Raw genomic sequence first — 20,469 nt, 5'->3', positions numbered from 1 at the left:
ACATATCCTAGCCCTTGTTGGCACCCCTCGAAACCGGCCAATCAGAGAGACGAAGGCCCCAAGGCTGCCTATGTGGCTGCCCTTTAGAGAAAGTAGGGATCTTTGCTCTCCTCGGCTTCTGACTGCTATGCCCACTGAATGGGCTGCCTTGAGGAGAAGTGTGGAAGGGAATATCTGTTGCCCATCACCATGGAAGAAAAGCCTGCAAATGCTACCCATCACGATCGCCAATGCTCCATAGGGCTGACCATGGAAACGCTGGGGAAGTGACCCTCTCTGGCTTAAAACGCCTGGCAGGACAGCAAAAATGCAAGGATATGGAGATGCCCAAAAACACTAGGCAGCCCCTCGTCATGCCTATGGCGGCTGGCCTCCAAACTGCCCAATGGGACACCCCTCTAGGGCTGGTCTGTATGTGTTCATAGGTTGGCCCCTCCCCTGCCTATATAGGACACAAGCCTGGCTGCCCAACCCAGATAGCCAGCCCCACGATCTGGTAAATCCCATAAACGGGGGGTAAATAGGAGAAAAGGGGCAGGGGGATCTGGCAGGGCAATGAACTGCAATGGAAATAGTGATATAGGGCAGAAGGAGCCTATGTAACCATAAAACAAAGCCAAAACCCGAGCTAAACATGGCTGGACATGACCCGACATGAGAGAACAACCTCACACTGGCCAAGCACAGCCACAAAACAGCCCACACTCCCTAATCTGCTCCTGGGAGATACCGGAGCTACCACCGGACAGGAATATGAACTCTTAACATCTACAACAATGAAAAGGGCCAAAAAAAATGTTTTTAAAGCTTTTTAGGGCATCTCTTCCTTCTATTGTCATTTCGTCTTCTTCCAACTCCATAGCTTCTACTTGTAGGTTGATGTAGGACTAGTTTGCTTGTCAGAACAGCAAGCGACTAACATTTTGATACCATTGTTACGATAGAGGGTGTCACAAACTGCTGACGTGTCAAGTCAGTGAAGAACAAAGCAAACCTTCATATCACAGCCCAGGGGCCTAAACCCTAAGAAGAGCAAGCAACAGCAGCAAAAGAAAAAGTCCTAGTACCTACCAACTTATGGGACCCCGTCCGATGGGCCCCCAGTGACATAAAGGATTAAAAATAAAGCAGGACCCACACATACACACACACACACACAAAAAGACTTGCGTAGCAGCTGATGACGTGGCAGCTGTACGAAAAAACCCGAAAATTGCGTTGACATGATGACGTAGCAGACTGTATGGATTTCCTAGTTTTGTGCTGACTACTGACGTGGCAGTTGTACGGAATTCCATGATTTACACTCACAGCTTTTTTTGGCATTGTTTTTGGACCAGAAGCTTTTGAGTTTGAAGGCTTTTCATGTAAACTGCTTTTGGGGCCTAGGGCCTTTAAATATGAGGCCATGGACTCATTCTCTGGCATACTTCCTAGAGAAGGTGCAGAGTCTAGAGTATCGGCTTGTACTGTGTTGATGCCATATAAAGAAATACCGAAAGGGACACCAAGGTTTGGGGCCAATACTCTCTGGGGTGGAATTATGCCACTGTCTCGCATGTCGTCTCTCTCTCAATTCAGTTGTTATTGAAGTGCTAAAAGTTTGTTCAGTCTGTTCTCTTCTATTGGCACGTGGTGCCCGTCTTGTGACAGAGGACATCACATGCCTACTTAAAAGAACAAGACTAGAATAGACATTAGCACTTCAACACAACTTGAAAGAGAGAGAGAGAGAGAGAGAGAGAGAGAGAGAGAGAGAGAGAGAGAGTTCCACTCCTAGATACACTGCCCCCAAAACCTTGGCGCCCCTTTTAGTATTCTTGTATATTGATCATTGACAAGGAACAACCATCGGGGAGAGACGTTCTACATACTACAATTGCTACCGCAAGTCAGCGAGAACTCTCCCCCGAAGCATTAAAAACATTGTCCGTGTTTTACGAGCCAAGTGCCATGTCATCAACTCGTTAGTTATGTTGCTTTATAGGCTTATTGCCAAGTCATCCTTTTATGACAATTTGGCTGGCTTTGCTAAAGTTTTCAACGTTGTCCCTGGGCCCTATGGGTGGTTAAAGAAAGGATGATGGACACTAGGGCTGCTACAATATTCTGAATTGAAAACACCAAGGAGGAGAAGGGGAGAGAGAGAGAGAGAGAGAGAGAGAGAGAGAGAGAGAGAGAGAGAGAGAGAGAGAGAGAGAGAGAGAGAAATGAAATGAAATGAAATGAAATGTTGTATTAACGTCTTCAAAAGGCCAGAGTGACCTATGAGACCAAACTGATACAAAAGTGGTGAATCTGTTACAATGTCTAAAAAGTGTGGAAGTGTGAAAATAAATGCAAAAAACTAAATAAAGTATTAGATAAACTTCTTAGGAGCATTCTGGGTGTCTAGCTAGAATGCTTCTAATCCTCTGTTGTAGTCTCCTCCGGTGAAGTGTGCTTCTGCATCTCGGTCGTGGTCGTCTCGATTTCCTAAGCTCGATCGCCCTGTCAATGAGGGTGCCTTTGGTATGAATGTGGGTACTCCTTTGTGCTCGCTGATGGCCTCTTGCTTCTCCTTCCATTCCTGCTTCTCTCGATCCGAAGAAATCTGTGATCTGCCTCTGAGGCTGTAGTGCTCTTTGTCTTCTCATTAGATTATCCATGTGCCGATGTAGTTCCAGTAGGTACAAGCCTAAGCACCTTTGATCTTGGAATTGCATGACTCTATTTAGGGGTCCAAAGCCTTCTTTAAATAAGCAATGGAAACGCCCACGTATCTCATAGTATACGGTGCAATGGCATATGTAGTGTAATTCTGTCTCCGGCTCCATTCCGCATAACTTGCAAATTTTGCTCTCAGGTGGGATTCCCCTAAATCTGCCAAATTCAATTTCCAGCTGGTGTGAGGATGTACGAATCTGACCAATAGAACATCTCAAACCATGAGACAGGTGGGTATCCATGTAGCTCAGGCGAATCACAAAACCATCTTCAGATAACTGTAGGAAGTTTTCTTTGTAGTCGGCCATCTTCGTGCCCAATTCTTGTGTAGGGTCTACCCATGTCCTCTTAGTGTCCAACTGTATAAGATACTGGCGGATGATTTTATTAATCTTTGTTCGTGTGATTGCCAGTGATGGAGCCTCAAGAGAGTATTGGAAGGGGGGTAATCTTTCCATACTGAACCCGTGTCTCTGAAACCACGAGGACAGTTGCGCATACCAATATGATGTATCTCCTTTCATTGCTAATTGTCGAGAGGATTCGAGGGCCAATCTAGTATATCGGCAATTATTTGTATCCCACAAACCATGTGTAAAGGACACTGATCTGGTAAGAGCTTCAATTTCTATCGGAGGGGCAGCTATTTCCGTCGGGTAATCGCGTGTGGTACGGAGGCCTTGGCTCTAATCATTCGGGAAATCATAGATACCAAAGGTCTCTCCATTGACTTCCAATTATCCTGATCCACAGATGGTCCCCAAATCTGGACCCCATAAAGCATAGCCAAAGCCACCACAATATCAAAGAGCCAAAGTTTTGTTCGTGGTTCCTCAAATTGCACTTGTGAACACATCCTCTCCAACCCTCCCAAGGCCACAGAGGCTCTGGACAATCTAGCATCCGCTGCTTTCTGAAGAGTAAACTTCGCTCCTGTAAATACCACACCAAGGTATGTGTATGCATCTGTGTACTCTATTGTATCCTGGCCATATGCAAATGTAGGTGCCGATCTCCTAACCCACTGCGGTGTGGTGTTAAACACCATAACTTTGGTTTTACCCAAGTTTACCGACAGTCCATTGTCTTCCGCGAATTTATGTAATGCATCTAACTGCCTCTGCATTCCATCTGGTGATTCTGCTATCAATACAATATCATCTGCATACAACAACAAAGGGATCCATGATCCTGCAAGTTGAGCACCTCTGTCACCCTCTCTATCAATGTAATCTGATACCTCATCTATATATATACCAAATAAAGTAGGGGACAGTGGGCATCCTTGCTTTACTCCAACAGTGGAATGAACAATGTCGGAATCCCCTTCTGGAGTACTTACATAACTAGTTACTGACCCGTATAAGGCCATGATCCCCCAGATAATCTCTTTGGGGACCCCCAACTCTTGCATTTTGCGCATCAATCTAGCCCTTGGTACTGTATCAAAAGCTTTCCGAAAATCCACAAAGCAACAATACATCCTTCTCCCGCTTACTCTTCCTTCCTCAATAATGGCTCTGAGCGTAAGAATATGATCTAAAGTGGAATAACCCCTCCTGAATCCAGCTTGTCCTGTTGCCCTTATGTCCTCATTCTCTGCCCATCTACTCAATTTTTGTTCCCGAATGGATGCGTACAGTCGGGTCAATGTGTGACCCACCATAATGGTACGGTAGTTCCCGAGTATCATAGGATCCCCTGACTTGAAAATAGGTACGATAGTAGATAATTTCCAAGATTCAGGTAATCCTTCACACATGACCCGATTAAACAAATGAGCAAGGACTTCTGAAAGTAGATCCCTTGCATGGATCAGATGTTCTGCTACTAAGCCCTCATGATCATATGCTCTTCTTGTCTTCATCTTATCAATGGCTTTTTCCACCATTTCCGTAGTAAAGAAAGTACTAGTAGCAGGGCATGGCTCTAGAGGATCTGGTAATGGAGGCTGTCCAGATACCATATATAATGATGTTACATATTGACCCCAAATCTCAAGAGAAGTAATTGTCGGAGGCGATGAGTGCTCGTGAAATAAACGACAGGCCTCATGTGAGTCCTGACTCAAGAAGAGCTGATATAAATCCTTCTCCAGTTTGGCTAAAAATACCCTTTTCTTGCGATGTACTATACGTCGAAGAGCAATCCAAGACTGCTTATATGTGATGATCCCAAGTGTAAGCTCTTTTTGGACCTGGGTTCTCGTCTCTCTGCATTCCTCGTCGGACCAACTGTTTTGAGGCATGTTCCCAGATCCTCTCTTCTGATCAGGCTGAGTATGTGGGTATGCCTCTTGTGCCGCTCCATGCAGTATCTCTGTTAGCTGAGAAGTAATCTCCTCTATAGTATATACTGGCTCAGCTGCCCACATCCTATTATAGATCTTTTCCACATAGACTGAGTCACTCTCTGGCGTGAAAGTATATCTTGTGTGTGTCTTCTTCCTTTGTACTTGAGAGGCATTGTATTGGAAGGAGATTGATAAGGTCAAGAGAGTATGATCCACTGCAATCCCAACCGGTCTGGGTCCCACCTTAAAATCCTCGATACTAGAAATAAAGCTTGGTGAAGTCATGACATAATCCACTGTACTGGCCCCATGCCTGTGCGGGAAGCATGTGAATCCCCCAGATAAAGGGAAATTCTCTAGACCATTAAGTATGGCCAAACCATGTGTAGTTGCCATCTCCATGAGATGTCTCCCATATTTAGAACACTTTATCCTGTGAGTTTCTAGTAAGCCCCTCCTGTGATAAATGCACTTCTCTGAGCATTTCCTCGGAAGTATCATAAAATACTGCTTGAGAGTTGGCCGTTCTGGCATTAAAGTCTCCTAAGAGAACGATGTCTCCATCTCTAGAGAACTCCCATGTGTCATTATTCAATATGGAGAAAGGGGACTGTCCTTTAGGTGAGGAGTAGACTGATGTGCTTGGAGGGAAGTAGCATATAGCGATATATAGAAATCTACCTGTCTCGGCTCTTATTCTCACCCACATATACCTTGCTTGTTCATCTTTCCTGATAATCTGTAGTAGTGGTTTCAGCTCCTCTTTAAATAAGACTGCTACTCCTCCTGAACCCCAGCTACCTCGTAGAGATCTCTTGTCTGGTCGACCAGCTGTTTCCCATAAATACCCCCTTCACATGTGGCATAAGTTGTCCCGGTATCTGGTGTGTCTCTGAGTAGAAAACTATGTCTCTGTCCCTAATGTTGTCTTCAAAGGCACCTACATCTAGCCTATATGATCCATTACAATTCCACGCCGCTATCCGGAGCGTCGCCCCATAGGTCTCGCACCGTCATGATGAGCGCTTTTCCAGAACCGGTACTTTCCCTCCTCTATAAAAGGCGATTTTCCCCTTTTCTCTTGCTGCCCTAATCTCTGGCATCAACTCTTGCATGTGTGCCACTTGTGCCAATGTAAGGTCATCTCCCAGGAAAATACCGGTTTTCTTAAGAGTTGGCCTCTTCTTTAGAAATTCTTTCCTTATTTCTATATTCGGGAAGCGGAGAATAAGTGCCCTATCCTTTACGTTTCCCTTCTCATCGATTCCTTTCTTGCCCACTCTCCATGCACTTGTGTGAGTAGGCTCTGTGATGCCCATGCGTTGTAGCAATTCCCTCACTTCTTCATCTACATTCTCTTTGTCTTTGACTCCTGTGACTCGCACATGAAGAGCCCAATTCTTCCTTTTTTGCTCTTCCTCAATGGTCATATTAATAATGGTGGAGGTAGGTGTCGTCTCAAGCATATGGGCCTTCCCTTTCTTCGCATCCTCAATCCATTTCTCTGCTTCATCAACCTTTTCTTGTGTCTTAACAAGACGTTCCGCCCATGAAGATGCCGATTTCGATTTCTGTTCATCTCCTTCCCGTAGAGCTTTCATCTGATCCTTCATGTCCTCGAGCTCCTTCAGCACCGAAGGTTGGTCGTCTCCCTTCTCCTTAGTTGCAGATTTGCAAGCCCCAAGTTCTCCTTTTAGCTCCTTTTAGAGAGAGAAAGAGAGAGAGACCATGCATTAATCATATATATAAGGACATTTATTATCCCATTTTGAATTCTTCTAAAAGGGTTCAAAACCAACAGTTATAGACATGAACAAGTACGACGAGTATGATGCATGTGACAAGTTACAATCACACTTTCAAAGTTCAAACAAACATCAACATATTGATAGACCAAAAATTGTCTCCACAAACCATCACATAGCAGATCCAAAGATGTCTACTCTCATCCAATGACCCACCAAATGCTCAACACAAAGACACAATGCATAACTATAGTATATAAGCTAAATGCGCGTGGAGTTTGTTGCAATAAAATCATACGAAACCTGTAGCATATGATTTTCAATGTTTATAACAAACATTAATAAACATTTGGTAAGCATGATAAGAAACGGGTTTCGAAACAACACTTCACAAGCATGTCCATGGGGCACATCCAGCCCATGTGCACACGAAAGATAGTGTAAGGGATATGCTTCTTGGGTAAATGCTCAAACATGCCACTTACTTCTAGAAGTTAAGGTCCATCAAGCTTGACACACTCGAATTGGCATAAGGCAATGTCCTCAGTTTCGACACACAATCTTCAGATTACAAATCCCTTGAGTCTAGGTGAAACTCTTGTACGGACACCTTGTGTGCTTGTTAAATGAATAAAAAAATACCTCAAGAAGCCAAATTCACAGCAAATGCTCCTCGCCGCTTATGTCTAGAGAGAGTATTTTTTATGTGTTGTGTTTATGTTTTCCACTCTACTATTGTTATGAGGGAGCAGGTTTTCACTACGAACTCTCGCCCATAGAAATAGTCTTCCAATGCTCGAGCGATGTGACTAAAGCATAGAATTGCTATCGTAAGGTGAATAGTTGCATTGGGCACGAATCAAGTTCTTGATGTAGACAGTTGATGGCTGGGAATATTGCTTTAAATGTAATAGCAATATCATTTCAAATCTGCTGTAAATTTAAATGGCCCGTCTGAAGAGAAAATCTTTAAATGTTTTGCCTTAGTTTCCAATTTTGTCCATGTGTAAAAAGCATCAAGAGCCTTCCCTACTTAAATCCATTGGGTCTTGCATCATTTAAGCAAGCCTATAAGTTGTGCTCCAACTTCTTAGCTTCAAGGGTTACTCATGAACAGCACATTGTTTTAACGAAACCGAACTTTTCTAGTCTCTGTTTTTAACATTTTTACAAACAAAAGGGTAACACTAGAAGGAGGTGTTCATGGCTTTTGACTCCAAAAAGAGTGTGCCTAAGTCATGGAAAATTCACTAAAAACAGGTTTTTTAAGTATGCCTTGTAACCTCGATTTTTCATACTGTATACGCTCCAAGTTTTTAAGATAATCCTCATGTGTCAGATATAGGCCTTACAAAGATCTTTACAAAATTGAATCCACTGGATAATTAGGGATATCTCCAATCCAAGATGGGCTGTAGTTTTTCAAGATTAAGCAAAAACCATCATTGTTGTTCATGAACAAGGTATGTAACTCAATTTACTTTCCTTTCATTGCCATTTAACTGATTCATTTCCAAAATCTTAAAAACCCTCTCTACATCCAAGAAGCCTTGCCTCTGTAGATTAAAGAACCAAGATGTCATCAAGAAAGATGAATACAAAATGAGAACTACATATGCACAGGACGTGGTCAGCATTAATGAGGGAAAGGAGAATTGCCACAAACACATGGTGACTCATTCTATTTAGAATCCACCATGAGAACTCACAAATACCAAATAAGGGTTGATTATTGCACACATCTCATTAAACAACATACACCTAAAGTGCCGCCACAAATTCGTGAACATATCCTTCAGCCTTTGGGTAGTCAGTTCACAGACTGAAAATCACTAAACAGAATCTAACGGTACAAGCCAAATATAAGCAAGCTATGCAAGCCATTTGTCAAACTGTTTTTCTAAAGAGAAATCAAGCACCTTTTTGTGACGCATAAATCAAATGGCAAGGAGGGCACATGCATGGTTGGCACTGACCTTACAGATGGGTCGTTGTGTATCTCTCAAATTTACTAGAAGATTTTCACACTTTATGTCGAAATGAACCACATTCTTCCCATGTAAATACTCCATGCCAAAGGCTGCATCCATTGCTATTAGCAGTCGCTTTCGTCGGTCTAATGTTCTGCATCAAACATCTGAAACCTCAAGAATTTCCAAAAGGAATGTGGGTCAAGAGGCTTCACAATCTACAGAAGAAGTGAAGATTACCTGTCTTTGTTCTGTAATACTTGCTTCAACGACCCATTCACCATATACTCTGTGACAGTGGCCAATGTTCCACCCGGCCCATCAGGTACGACCCCATAAAAGGCAACCACATTAGGGTGATGTAGCTGTCCAAGGATGTATGCTTCACGCCAAAAATCAGCCACCTATATGGCTAAGCCATAGCATGCAGTTAAAACATGCATAGATTTCTTGTTCTCAAAAATGCCATGATGATAAGTGAACTTTTTAGAGTTAATGTCATAAAATGCCCACCAAGCGGTCTCTCTCAGCTTGTCGTCCGGCAAAACAACTCGCTTTAATTCGCTTAATTGCCACGTCTGTACCCCTCCATTTACCATGATAGACAGTACCAAATGTGCCAGATCCAAGCTCACGCAACTCCTCTAAATCACAGTTTCTTATTATCTAAAGCTCAACACAAAATTGTACATAGTAAGAAGCTGAATAATCTTCTGATGTCGAGAAGCAAAAATGTCACAGTTAAGAACCACAACCAAACACTTACCTGTAAACCACGGGATATGGCTTCCTTCTCCGCAATAGCTGCAGCATTCATCGGTCCATAATCAAACGACTGAAACTCTTCTACTTCTTCAAACTCAACTCGAGAGCCCTATTAGAAAAAGAAATATAGTGCTGTGAACAGAAGCAAACCGATTTAGTGCATGTTCAGGGCAAAAGCAATTACCTCAAGCCCAATTTCTTTATCAAATGTCGGACTTATGTCAATCTGCTCTTGGACATGTTCGTGCATCCCATGCTCCATAGTCTGCTGCTCATCTTCATCTTGCAACAAGGTCGCTTCCCAAGTTTCAATCAATGATGTAAATGCTGGAACCTGACCAGGATAAGGATTGTTAAAACCCTCTCTGTTGCTGGCAGCACTAACTTCTGTAAACATATTGCTTCGTTCGTCAAAATCACTTGGAAACGACGAGACCAATACCCTGTCAAACTGCTCGTTAGATGGAAGTGAGTTCTGGTTTGTTTCAAAACTCGGAAAATGTGAGTTGCCTAGAGTAGACAAAGGAAAGTCCAAACTTTCTCCGGCTGCAAATTCTTTACCTGCCATGGCAATTGCTTTTTCACCTTCCTGCTGGTGTGGCTCTTCATCTACTGAGCATGCTGACCTTGACCTAAAACTCTCTCCTGTCGAACTTGGTGCTGCCAAGCATTCAGTCAATCGACTTGAACTCAGCAAATCTGAAAGCATGTCCAGCCTGTGTGAACTATCAATCATAGCTGGGGGCGACACCTCTTCAAAATGTGAAAACCCATCAAATTTTTCGTTCTCATGTTGACGGATAGCAGTTGTATCTAGTTGATAGGACACCAGTCGCTCCTTAGACAAAGTGAATTCTGGAGATTGTCCCCTTTGAACTGAAAACAGGAATTGATTAGTATCCTCGTCACTTGGAAGCGCTAAAGGTTGCCTTATTCTTTCATCTGGGGAGACCGGTTCAGAAGCAGCATCTGGGAAAAAATTCAAAGGTTTCATCATGATCTGAACCCTATCCATCACTGCTTCTTGATCTACCCTCTGTGAGCTTGAAAATGCATAAGGCTCCTCTACAGAAATCATCGAATTAAGGTTCCCAAAATCTTGTGTCAAGGCTTGATCTTGCGTGCTCGTCAAATTCATTGGCAATTTCTCTCCAATGAACTTAGCTGAGGGGATAATATTTGCAGAAATTTGAGCCAAAGGACCAAGCAGGGCTGTGCTAGTTTGGGATGGAAAGCTTGAAAGAGATGCCATGAAGGAATTGTCATGCTGTGGCACATTTTGACATCCTCTGTCAGATTGCAGCTTCCAACCTGGAGGAGAGGAAGGGGCTGAGTTGGCAGGAAAAATGGCAGCTGAGCTTTCTCGCGAAAATGGAGGTACTTCCGCAGTAGTAGAGGGTTGCATACCTAATGATTGGTCATCAATATGCCCAAGCACTCTATTCTCCCCTTCAAATCCCAAGGAGGAGTCATATACCGGTAGTTTTTCCCATTGATCCTGCACCATATGCTGGCCAAAGATCTGCTCCTGATTCTCCAAACCACTCGCCATAGAGTATGACTGCCTGTTGTCAGCATCTAAAAACTGGTCAGAAGGCCAATCTGAATGCAATTGCTTCAATGAAGGGGTAGCAGCTGATGGCGAACTCATGAGTTGTTTTTGTAAAAAAGCACCAGGCGACAAGTCAAGAGGATCACTGTGTGAATGACCAATTGAACATTTTATATTATCAGCTGATTCTACTTTTTTCAAAGGAGATTCAGCTCCAACTTGGGACATGGCAGGTTCAGGTGCAGAAGCCTGCTCTACCAAGGAGGCTTTATCAAGCTTTCTGTCATATGCAAGAACATCCTGTGCAGTCTGTACACTGCCATTCATTTCCCTGCTTGGCTCTCCAAAAGACTGCTCGATTTTATACTTTCTATCTTCCCTGTTGTCATCAATGGTAGATATTTTCTGTACAGGCATTTCTGAAGAAGTGACCCAGTTTTTACTACCATAGCTATGACCAACACCTTGTCCAAAAAAACTACGAGAATCTTTCCAACCTACACTACCTGAATCCTCCTTGAACACGTCTTGAATTGCAAGTGCACTGGAAAGCAGTGGCTGTCCCATAAACGCAGAATGAGAAAATGGTGAGGTTGAACTTTGCAACTGACCGGGCACAAAGCTTTCATGTGTGCAAAGGTCTCCAGAAGATACATAATCTTCCAAAGGGAGAACCTCAGAGTAAGGATTCTTTGAAAAAAGAGAACCCTTGTCTTGTGAATGGATACCATTCCATAATTTGTAAGCATCGTTAAAACTATCTGAATTTGTATGCAACTTTGCAGTACTCGGCATTCCAGGCATGGCGTCACCTGAGACAGCATTTATGGCATCAACAAATTTCCGCTCTGAGCTCTTGAAATTGGCAATGTCATCAAGGTCATGAACGTCAAGCTCTGATGCAACAAAGACGAACACTCTAAGCTTCGATAATCCTTCTCCAGCACTTAGCCTATCACATTCCTCCATCATATTTTCAAGATCCTCATCAGATGACACAGAAACAAGTGCATCAAGGTCCTCTTCAGGGAGCTGATACTTCAAAATAATATCTCGGCCATACAGCTCCACCATTTTTCCATAAAAAGCTTCATACTGAATATTGCGAGGCAAAGACACCATACGCGTTTCCCCTCCAACATATCGAAGTTTCATGTCTGAAGGGCGAGGCAAAATTTTCCCTGCAGAGCTACACATGAATTTGACCTTCCTGTAGCCCATGTCCTTACATGAAGTAAAGCTTGGATTGAACAATGAGTGCCCTCCAGGCAGCTTTGCAATCTGCCACGAAAATACCATTCTTTTTCATTCCGCACATTACTCCACACAAAGTAGCAGCATACCATGACTAAGCGAAAGAGGATTGCCTTCAAAACAATCATATCCGAGAACAACCCAAAAAATGACTTAGGCCTATTCAAAAGTGTCATGGAAATAAGAAGCCAAACTATAGAAAAGTGTTACTTCCATGCTCAGCCTTGTAATCTCTTCAAGTCTTCTCCAAGGTCAAAGTTAGGTTAAAATGACACACTCTCAACTACTTCAAAGCACTCCAAACTGGTCAAACAACAACTTAAGGATTTCACACACAGTTACACTAAGATTCTACCTGACTTGAGATTGAAATACATTGGAGAGTACCCTAGAAATTGCATGCAAAGGTGGTGGTGACATACACACAGTTTATGCCCGAGAAATGTAAGTGGGTGCTTCCCTTTAGTGAGGATTAGATCTAATCCATTCAGAAAAGTTACTCTGGTTCTATCTCCAAAGTGGTCTTCAAGCAACAGCACACATTCACATGCACAACACAGATCATCGCTCAAATGCAGAAACGTGCACAAGAGGAAATGCCTCTCTTTTATGCAGGATCCAACCAGCTACGATCTAAGCTGAGCAGGTTGCAAGCATTCTTTTAGACTTCCAGGAGAGAATCAGTAAGTGCCAAATAGAAAGACGTCCTCACCTTAGCACCTGAGGAGCTTGCAGCAGCGCCGTCTGACAAGGTTCTAGTGGCGTATTTCCCATTCTCCTCCTGTAATATTTCCATCTCCAAAAGTATAAAGAGTGATTACCTGTCATTGACGCATTCTTCCAGTAGGCGATCAAGCTCTGATTGAAGTTTGCATAGCTCTGTATCGAAGCTTAACTGTGATCCTCTGATGCTTTTGCCAAAATGAGGGAGCAAGGAAGCTTGAAAGAAAATGCACTGCAATCTTGAACAGAAAAGATGTTCGCTTTCAAGCGCAAGCGCGCGCAAGGATATGCATCTGTGTGTGAGGAAGCTGTGTTAAAATTAGGGTTTCCGAATACCGATGGAAATCGAGCTCCACTTGCTGCTGATGTGAAGCGAAGAGAAAATCATACAGAAAGCTTTTCCACTTTGATTGCAGGCAATGGGAGGCTGAGAAAGAGAGGGGGAGAGCATAAAAGTTTGGTCTCGGCCTAGCTGGCACTGCCACATCGGCCTCCATCGGACAAGAGGAGCAACCTTTCCAAAAGTAAAGCCACGTGTCATTGGAAGGCATCTACTTTCTGTCGAGTTTGTGCTTTTAAAAGCCTCCAGAGTCCAGAATTGCTAGGCCTTCGCGTAGAGCAAACAAAACCACCCCTAGGCTAGGCTATCCAGTCCTCCAACTAATTGCAAAGCAGCAGCCCTATGCGCCATCTAGGGAGCCTTTGCGCGAAAACAAAGGCCTCCGCTCTTCAACACTGCCCCTAGATTACAATGTGGCCTCTTGTAGAACAAAGGTGACCAAGTCTCCATATGAGTCATGACGAAAGTAGAACCAAAGAATCTGATGCCGCGAATGATGGACTGAAAACCGTCTATAAAAAGATAGGTTGGCATCTGAAAGATTATAAACAGCTTTGTAAGGGCCTTGCTATAGCGGCCTCATTATTGCGCATATGGAGGAGGGCTTGAAGAAGGGGCATTGGTCCATCACCATCGCCTTACCAACAAATACTCCATAACAAGAGAGTTGAGAGATTGGTTAGCATGTGCAATTCCGTGGTTATGTTACATCACAAAGAAATTCATTTAAATGTGATAGATGGAAAGATTTGTTCAGAGAACTTCAAGGTTGATGGAATTGAAGCAACGAAGTTGGAAGAGTTTCCACAAAAACACAAAGAAAGAGCCTCAGCACACTTAAGGGTGATGCAATCATGAAATGGCTAGTTGGAAGTTCAATACATGCTTCCAAGCTATGAAATGCATCGGGTAAAACCACTTGCTCGATTTTGTCCATGACGACCTATAAGAGTGGATGTTACATTCATAGGTCATTCAAAGCCTACGAACCAGTTTGTGGCAACAATTTGATTGATATGTTGATAGTGTGAGAAAAGGAAATATGCTATAGCCGTATGTGTGATACAAATTTTTCGAGATATGAAGATACCTTGTAGAGACCAGCAAAAACGTGAGGCAATCTACAACGTCATCGGAGTGTTGCTTCTTTTGTATGTTTGTCTTCTTCAACATTGGTAGATAGAAGTGAGATTTGGAGCGAGTTTTTTTTTGGATATTGCTCTACTAACCAAATCTAATAAAAAGCTCGCTCTTAAAGCTAACTCCAAACAAAGTTTTCAAAGTGAGCTTTTTGTCTCTCCCTCTCCCCTCTCTCTATCTCCTCTCTCTGGCTCCCCTTTTGTCTCCTTCTCTCTCTCTCTCTCTCTCTCTCCCTCTCTCTCTCTCTCTCTCTCTCTCTCTCTAATCCTTCATTCCTCTCCCTCTCAAACCCTCTCTCTCTCTCTCTCTCTCTCTCTCTCTCTAATCCTTCATTCCTCTCCCTGTCAAACCCTCTCTCTCTCTCTCTCTCTCTCTCTCTCCCTTTATATATACCTCCCTCTCCCTCCCTCTCTCTCTCTCTCTCTCTCCCTCAAGTAGAGAGAGAGAGAGAGAGAAGGGGAAGATATCTATATATATAGAGGGAAGGAGAGAGGGATAAAGAGAGAGAGAGAGAGGGGGGGGGGGGGGGGGGGTACTGAAAATGGCCTATGAACTTTGAGAATAGCAGAATTATGAGAATTAGAGTGAGCATTTTCATGAGACTACTTTGAGAACATAGAGGGTGAACTTAATTAGCGGTAGCAACATAACCATATATTTAATTCCGTATTTAATTAACTTGGCATGAACGATACTTTTGCAAGAGAGAGAGTTAGAAAACTTGACAACAGTTGAGGACCCAATTTATGTGAGCCGGCCCGCCCTCTAATAGGCTTTTGTATTATAGGTTCTCCCATCAAGAGAGACTTGGTACAATACAATCTTTGTGTTCCTTGTGACCTAAGTGATGCAATGAAGATAATCTTGTGAAAGCATTGACCATCCTCAGCCTCCGTCCCAAGGCCTCAGACACCTTAGAAGGTCTTGGGAGAGAGCTGTTGGGGTAAAGCCCCATGTGGCCGGTTAGGCCAGGTGCCCGCCCACTATACTTATTCATTATGTACATAATAGAATAAGGGGGCTCACATGTAGAGAGTGAGTTTTAGCCCGTGCAAACACAAGGTCTCCTCTCTTCTCCATTGCTGCATACACGCTCTCGCTCGCGCACTTCAAGAGCTAGCGGAGAATCGGGGTAGGAAAGAGGAAGAAGAAATATCATACGAGAAAGTGATAGTTCCTCACTTATCATCACTGTTCTTGCATAGCATAGCATAATAATGATGATGAAGAAGATGGCAAGCTTAAGCATTGGAGCATGGCTCTTGGTTGGATTTGCATTCCATAGCCAAGAGTGTTGGTGTAGGCTCTCAACTTCTCAACAAGCTTGTAGAAGGAGATGAAGCTCTTGCACTTTGCACTGCACACAATGAGTGTGTGTGTGTGTGTGTGTGGGGGGGGGGGGGGGGGGGAGTATACCCCCCAAGCTAGCCCCTAGCTTCCTTGGTCGACCCCCCCTTGTAGCTCGTGCTGGAAGATGATTGGACCCCTACAAGCCTAGCCAACCACATGTAGGGTGCATATCAAGCAACCATGCTAGCCTTGGGACAAGTGTCCCCCTTTTCCCTTTGAGAGAGAGGACTTGATGAATGCATAAACAATTAATTGAATTATCTAAATTATCATTGTACCCCTTGAGAGGTCAACCAATAGGCTTTAGGCACATCATGAGGGCAACATAGAGAGGAAATTGACAAGTGTCCTTGTTACTTCTTTAGACCAAGCTTGCCTTGTGTGAGGGTGTGTATGTGTTCTCTCTCATGCCCCTACAATGAGGGCTCGCCCCCCCTTGAGTAGGGATCTAGTTTGAATTTTGGAACTCCTCAAGCACCTTAGTCATGGAGCACCTTAGCACCTTAGTCATTTAGCACCTTAAGCACCTTAGTTTCAGCAAGCACAACAAGCACCTCAAGCTTGGGCAGGGTTTCCACTCAAGCACAGCCCTAGTTTGCCTAAGGTCAAAGGACTTTTAGCACTAACCTTTGGAGATCTTTAATAAAGCTAACCTTAAGGTCTTTAAGCTCCATTAGCTAGCATTCCTCTTTGACATACCATCTCTCATTTGGACCTTTTAGCCTTGGCCCCGTGTTGAGATAGATCCATAATTACATGTCTAAATTCTAACCCTTGTTTCCGTTTATTCTCCCACATTAAATGATTAGTTTAATATGAGAAATCATCTGGGTTGGTTAGATATTAGATTTTATGACATTACCTAAATCATAGTCATCCTTGACTATGAGGTAGAAGAGATAAAGCCTTAGCCATTATTCGATGTTTCTTAGCGGCCAGAGGATCCCTTTTTTTACCCTACGACATCATTCCAAGATAGATGACTAATCCATTTGGGGCTTGGAAGACTTAGTTGCCGCAAGCATGTCTGCTCTTTAGTCCATTTCATTCTCCCAAAGTAAAGTGACAAATTCTACTTGGTCTTTGAGAGACGTCGTCATCATGAACATGATTCTAAGCATGCATACTACTTAAATTTGTGCACAATAAAAAGAGAATTAGTCCTACAAGACAAAAACATTGATCATCTAAAAGAAACATGTACATTTACTTACTCTAATGTAGCATTGTAAGCATCGACAAGGTTCGTAGTATCCTTAAGTTGTATTCCTTGCATCCATCTAGCATCTTTAAAAGGATAATTTTTGAACTTAATAAGGTACCATCGGATAATCTTACCATGTCGTAGTACCTTGTCCTCATGCCAAAGGATAGCTTCGGGTCGTAACACCTCTTCTTGGTCTTCGATTTTTGGGGGGTCTTCAATAAATGGTTCTTGTGGTGGCTCTCCTTTGTAGGGCTTAAGTAGGCTCACATGAAAAGCATTGTGTATGAGCCAATGGTTGGGCAACTTGAGTTGATATGCCATCTCATTGATTGGGCTTCAAGATTTGAAAAGGACTATAGTATCTTTTAGCTAACTTAGCATAATACTTTTGATGGCCCGTAGGATTTTTGCCCGTTGTTTGCCTCAATCGAGCCTTGGGAAACTCGAGTAAGACCCAATCATTTTCTTTGAATGTTAAGACCCTTCTGTGCTTATCCAACAATAGCCTTTTGCCTTTGTTGAGAGATGGATATAGCCTCCTTAACCTTTTGGAAAGATTCTTGTAGGTCACAGCTATACTCATCAGCAGGAAAGATCTTCCCATGTACTTTAAGTAGCAAGGGACTTTTAGGTATTCCCTCTATGATCTCAAAAGGTACCTTCCCATAATGTTATGGACAGTATTATCGTATGCATACTCTACAAGGGGTAAGTACTTCTCCTATTGTGAGCGTTGATCTACTTCACTAACATAAGTCTCTAGTAGATCGAGAATCGTAAGATTGGCTATCTCACTTTGGCCATCCGTTTGTGGGTGATAGGCCAAAGAGAAATTCAATCTTGTACCTATATTTTCAAAGAGACCTTTCTAGAAATCACTAGTCATTCTAGGATCTCTATCTGACACGATGGATGTTGGCAATCCATGATGTTTGAAAATCTGAGATATGAAGAGGGTTGCCATTTGTGTGCCTTAAGAGTCTTTTTGACAAGAATAAAGTGTGCTTGCTTGCTAAACCTGTCGACTATTGTCCATATTCCCGTATTCCCATGGATAGACTCGGGTAATCCAAAGATAAAATCCATGGATATACTCTCCCATGATGAATTAGGGATTGGCAATGGCTGGAGTAATCCAGGTTGCTTCCTCTATTATACTTGGTCTTTTGGCACACCACACATTTTGAACATACTTCTGTATGTCTACTTTCATGGTAGGCCAATAGAAGTATGTTTCTACTCCTCGAAGAGTAGGTTGATCCCTCGATGCCCCGCATATGGAGGAGCATGGGATTCATACATAACTTTCTTACGAAGGGAGTGAGTAACACATAGCCTGTTGCCATGGAGAAGACAACCATCCTGCAAGGTGAATGGTTCCTCTTTCTTCCCTAAGGCAAGGGCTGACATTATAATTTTAAAGTCAGGGTCAGTAGCATACTCATCTATCATAGTGGACACGAAGCCTCAACTTCCCAATTAAGGGAGTAACTACGGCTTCTTGCCCCTTGAAGTCTCCATGGACTACAACTACATCTCCCATCTCATGAGGTTGAATGCCTAACTTAGTGGCCAACTGCGTGGATATGAAATTGTGAGTAGAGCCAAGGTCAAACAGGATGAAGGCATCATGCTCCCTTACCCTTCCCCAAGCATAGGAGAGATGTGATCTTTTGCAATGAGCATCCTCTTTTGCAGCTTCGATCATGGAAGCTCTTGGAGTCTCATTGCGGGCATTTCTTTTGGGGCAAGCTTCTAGCACTTCAGGAGAGAGTTTACTTTTACCTTTGTAAACTCCCTTCTCCTTGGACCGGTTGTTGTTGTTGTTGGAATTGCCTTGGGAAGAGTTTTGGGCATTGTTTTTCCCCTTTGCATCATTTTTGTCTTTGCTTTCCATGGGCTTGGCATTCCTTTTAGCCCCTTGTCTGAAATTGATGCGCAAAGCAACCATAGTGCTCGGCGAAGTCTATCTTTTGAAAGTTAGTAGCCTTGAGATGTAAATTCCAAAACTTGTCCATATATTTGTGGATAGACTCATGGGAGAGCAGCTTCAAACTCCGCCATTCCGGTAAGCACTCAGTCCTTTGCATCGCTTGCAAGGAATTGCTTCACGATGGAAACTCGTAGAGTTTTCCATGTCTTTGGGGCTTCGCCATTGCCACGAAGGCTAGCCCACCATTGGCGAGCAGATTTCTAGAAGTGCATAGCTACATTTGGAGGACTCTATGAAGCCCTCATCTCCAAAGGCCGCATCGAATTGCTAGATGAAGGCCAATACTTTGTCGATGGCACCAAAGGTGCCATCATAGATAAGAAAAGAGATACTCTTTGAACTTCTTGAGATTTTGTGACCTTCTCTACATAGGGTAGGATTTGTGATGGCCTCTCCTCTTGTATTCTCTAGGAGAATATCCATTTCTTTCGTTGAAAGAGGAGCAAGGTGAAGAAGAAGGAGAAGAGGGTGACCTCTTTCTTGCCCTTTTCTTCCTTTGTTTCCTCTCTTCCCTTTCGGAGTGACGAGGAGAAGGACTATGGATTGACCGTTTCCTCTTGGGAGGAGTTGGCAATCGTCTAGACCGTCGTCTTCGTGGAGCCACATCTTCAAAGGAACTTAGGGATTCACTTCTTTTTTGTTCTTTGGATTCCTCCTCTCTTATGGGAGAGAGTTTTCTTTTGGGAGTCTCATCAAGAGGCCTCCTAAACTCTCTTTCCTCTTGGAGAGGAAGGGAAATCCCATAAGCACGAAGTTATTGAGTAACTTCGGCTTGCAAAGTAGGGTTGCCAATAGCTTGCTGCAACCTAGTAACAAGATAAATAACAAACATGGGGGCATCATCATTAGCACCTTCATGTGCAAAATCAAAGCTTTCAATGTTCATTCTACTCTCTTGGTTATTGTCATCCATGAAGATGGAAAGCTTCATGCATCGCGAGCACAACATAATCTTGTGAAAGCATTAACCATCCCCGGCCTCAGTCCCAAGGCCTCAAACACCTTCGAAGGTGGAGAGAGCTAGCGGGGAATGAAGGTAGGGAAGAGGAAGAAGAAGTATCATACGAGAAAGTGATAGTTCCTCACTTATCATCACTCTTCTTGCATAGCATAGCATAATAATGATGATGAAGAAGATGGCAAGCTTAAGCATTGGAGCATGGCTCTTGGTTGGATTTGCTTTCCGTAGCCAAGAGTGTTGGTGTAGGATCTCAACTTCTCAACAAGCTTGCAGAAGGAGATGGAGCTCTTGCACTTTGCACTTCACACAATGAGTGTGTGTGTGTGTGTGTGTGGGGGGGGGGGGGGGGGGGGGGGGGGGGGAGGGGAGGGGAGGGAGAGTATACCCCCCAAGCTAGCCCCTAGCTTCCTTGGTCGACCCCCCTTGTAGCTCGTGCTGGAAGATGATTGGACCCCTACAAGCCTAGCCAA

General features: G+C 43.4%; 1 protein-coding gene across 3 annotated transcripts in view; it reads right to left on the bottom strand.

Annotated features, from left to right (window-relative positions):
* LOC147451879 (RAF-like serine/threonine-protein kinase 24) overlaps window positions 1–13,439 on the bottom strand; it is a 43,265-nt gene extending 29,826 nt beyond the window's left edge. The window contains exons 1-7 of one of the 3 annotated variants that reach the window (XM_086517763.1): window positions 12,998–13,436; window positions 9,922–12,312; window positions 9,664–9,813; window positions 9,481–9,588; window positions 9,228–9,380; window positions 8,955–9,118; window positions 8,721–8,868 (exon numbers count right to left, since the gene is read on the bottom strand). In XM_086517763.1, coding sequence (XP_086373889.1) covers window positions 8,721–8,868; window positions 8,955–9,118; window positions 9,228–9,380; window positions 9,481–9,588; window positions 9,664–9,813; window positions 9,922–12,312; window positions 12,998–13,081 — 3,198 coding nt within the window. In that variant the 5' untranslated portion in view covers window positions 13,082–13,436. Of the gene's footprint in view, window positions 1–8,720; window positions 8,869–8,954; window positions 9,127–9,227; window positions 9,381–9,480; window positions 9,589–9,663; window positions 12,313–12,997 lie in introns of those variants that run through there. The other 2 variants (XM_086517762.1, XM_086517764.1) reach the window with 2 other exon arrangements.
* Window positions 13,440–20,469: the final 7,030 nt, after the last annotated feature.

The sequence above is a fragment of the Adiantum capillus-veneris genome, chromosome 8, assembly GCF_014529385.1.
Source record: "Adiantum capillus-veneris isolate H3 chromosome 8, ASM1452938v2, whole genome shotgun sequence".
NCBI classification, from domain to species: domain Eukaryota; kingdom Viridiplantae; phylum Streptophyta; class Polypodiopsida; order Polypodiales; family Pteridaceae; genus Adiantum; species Adiantum capillus-veneris.
This window is presented reverse-complemented; position numbering and strand designations above follow the sequence as displayed.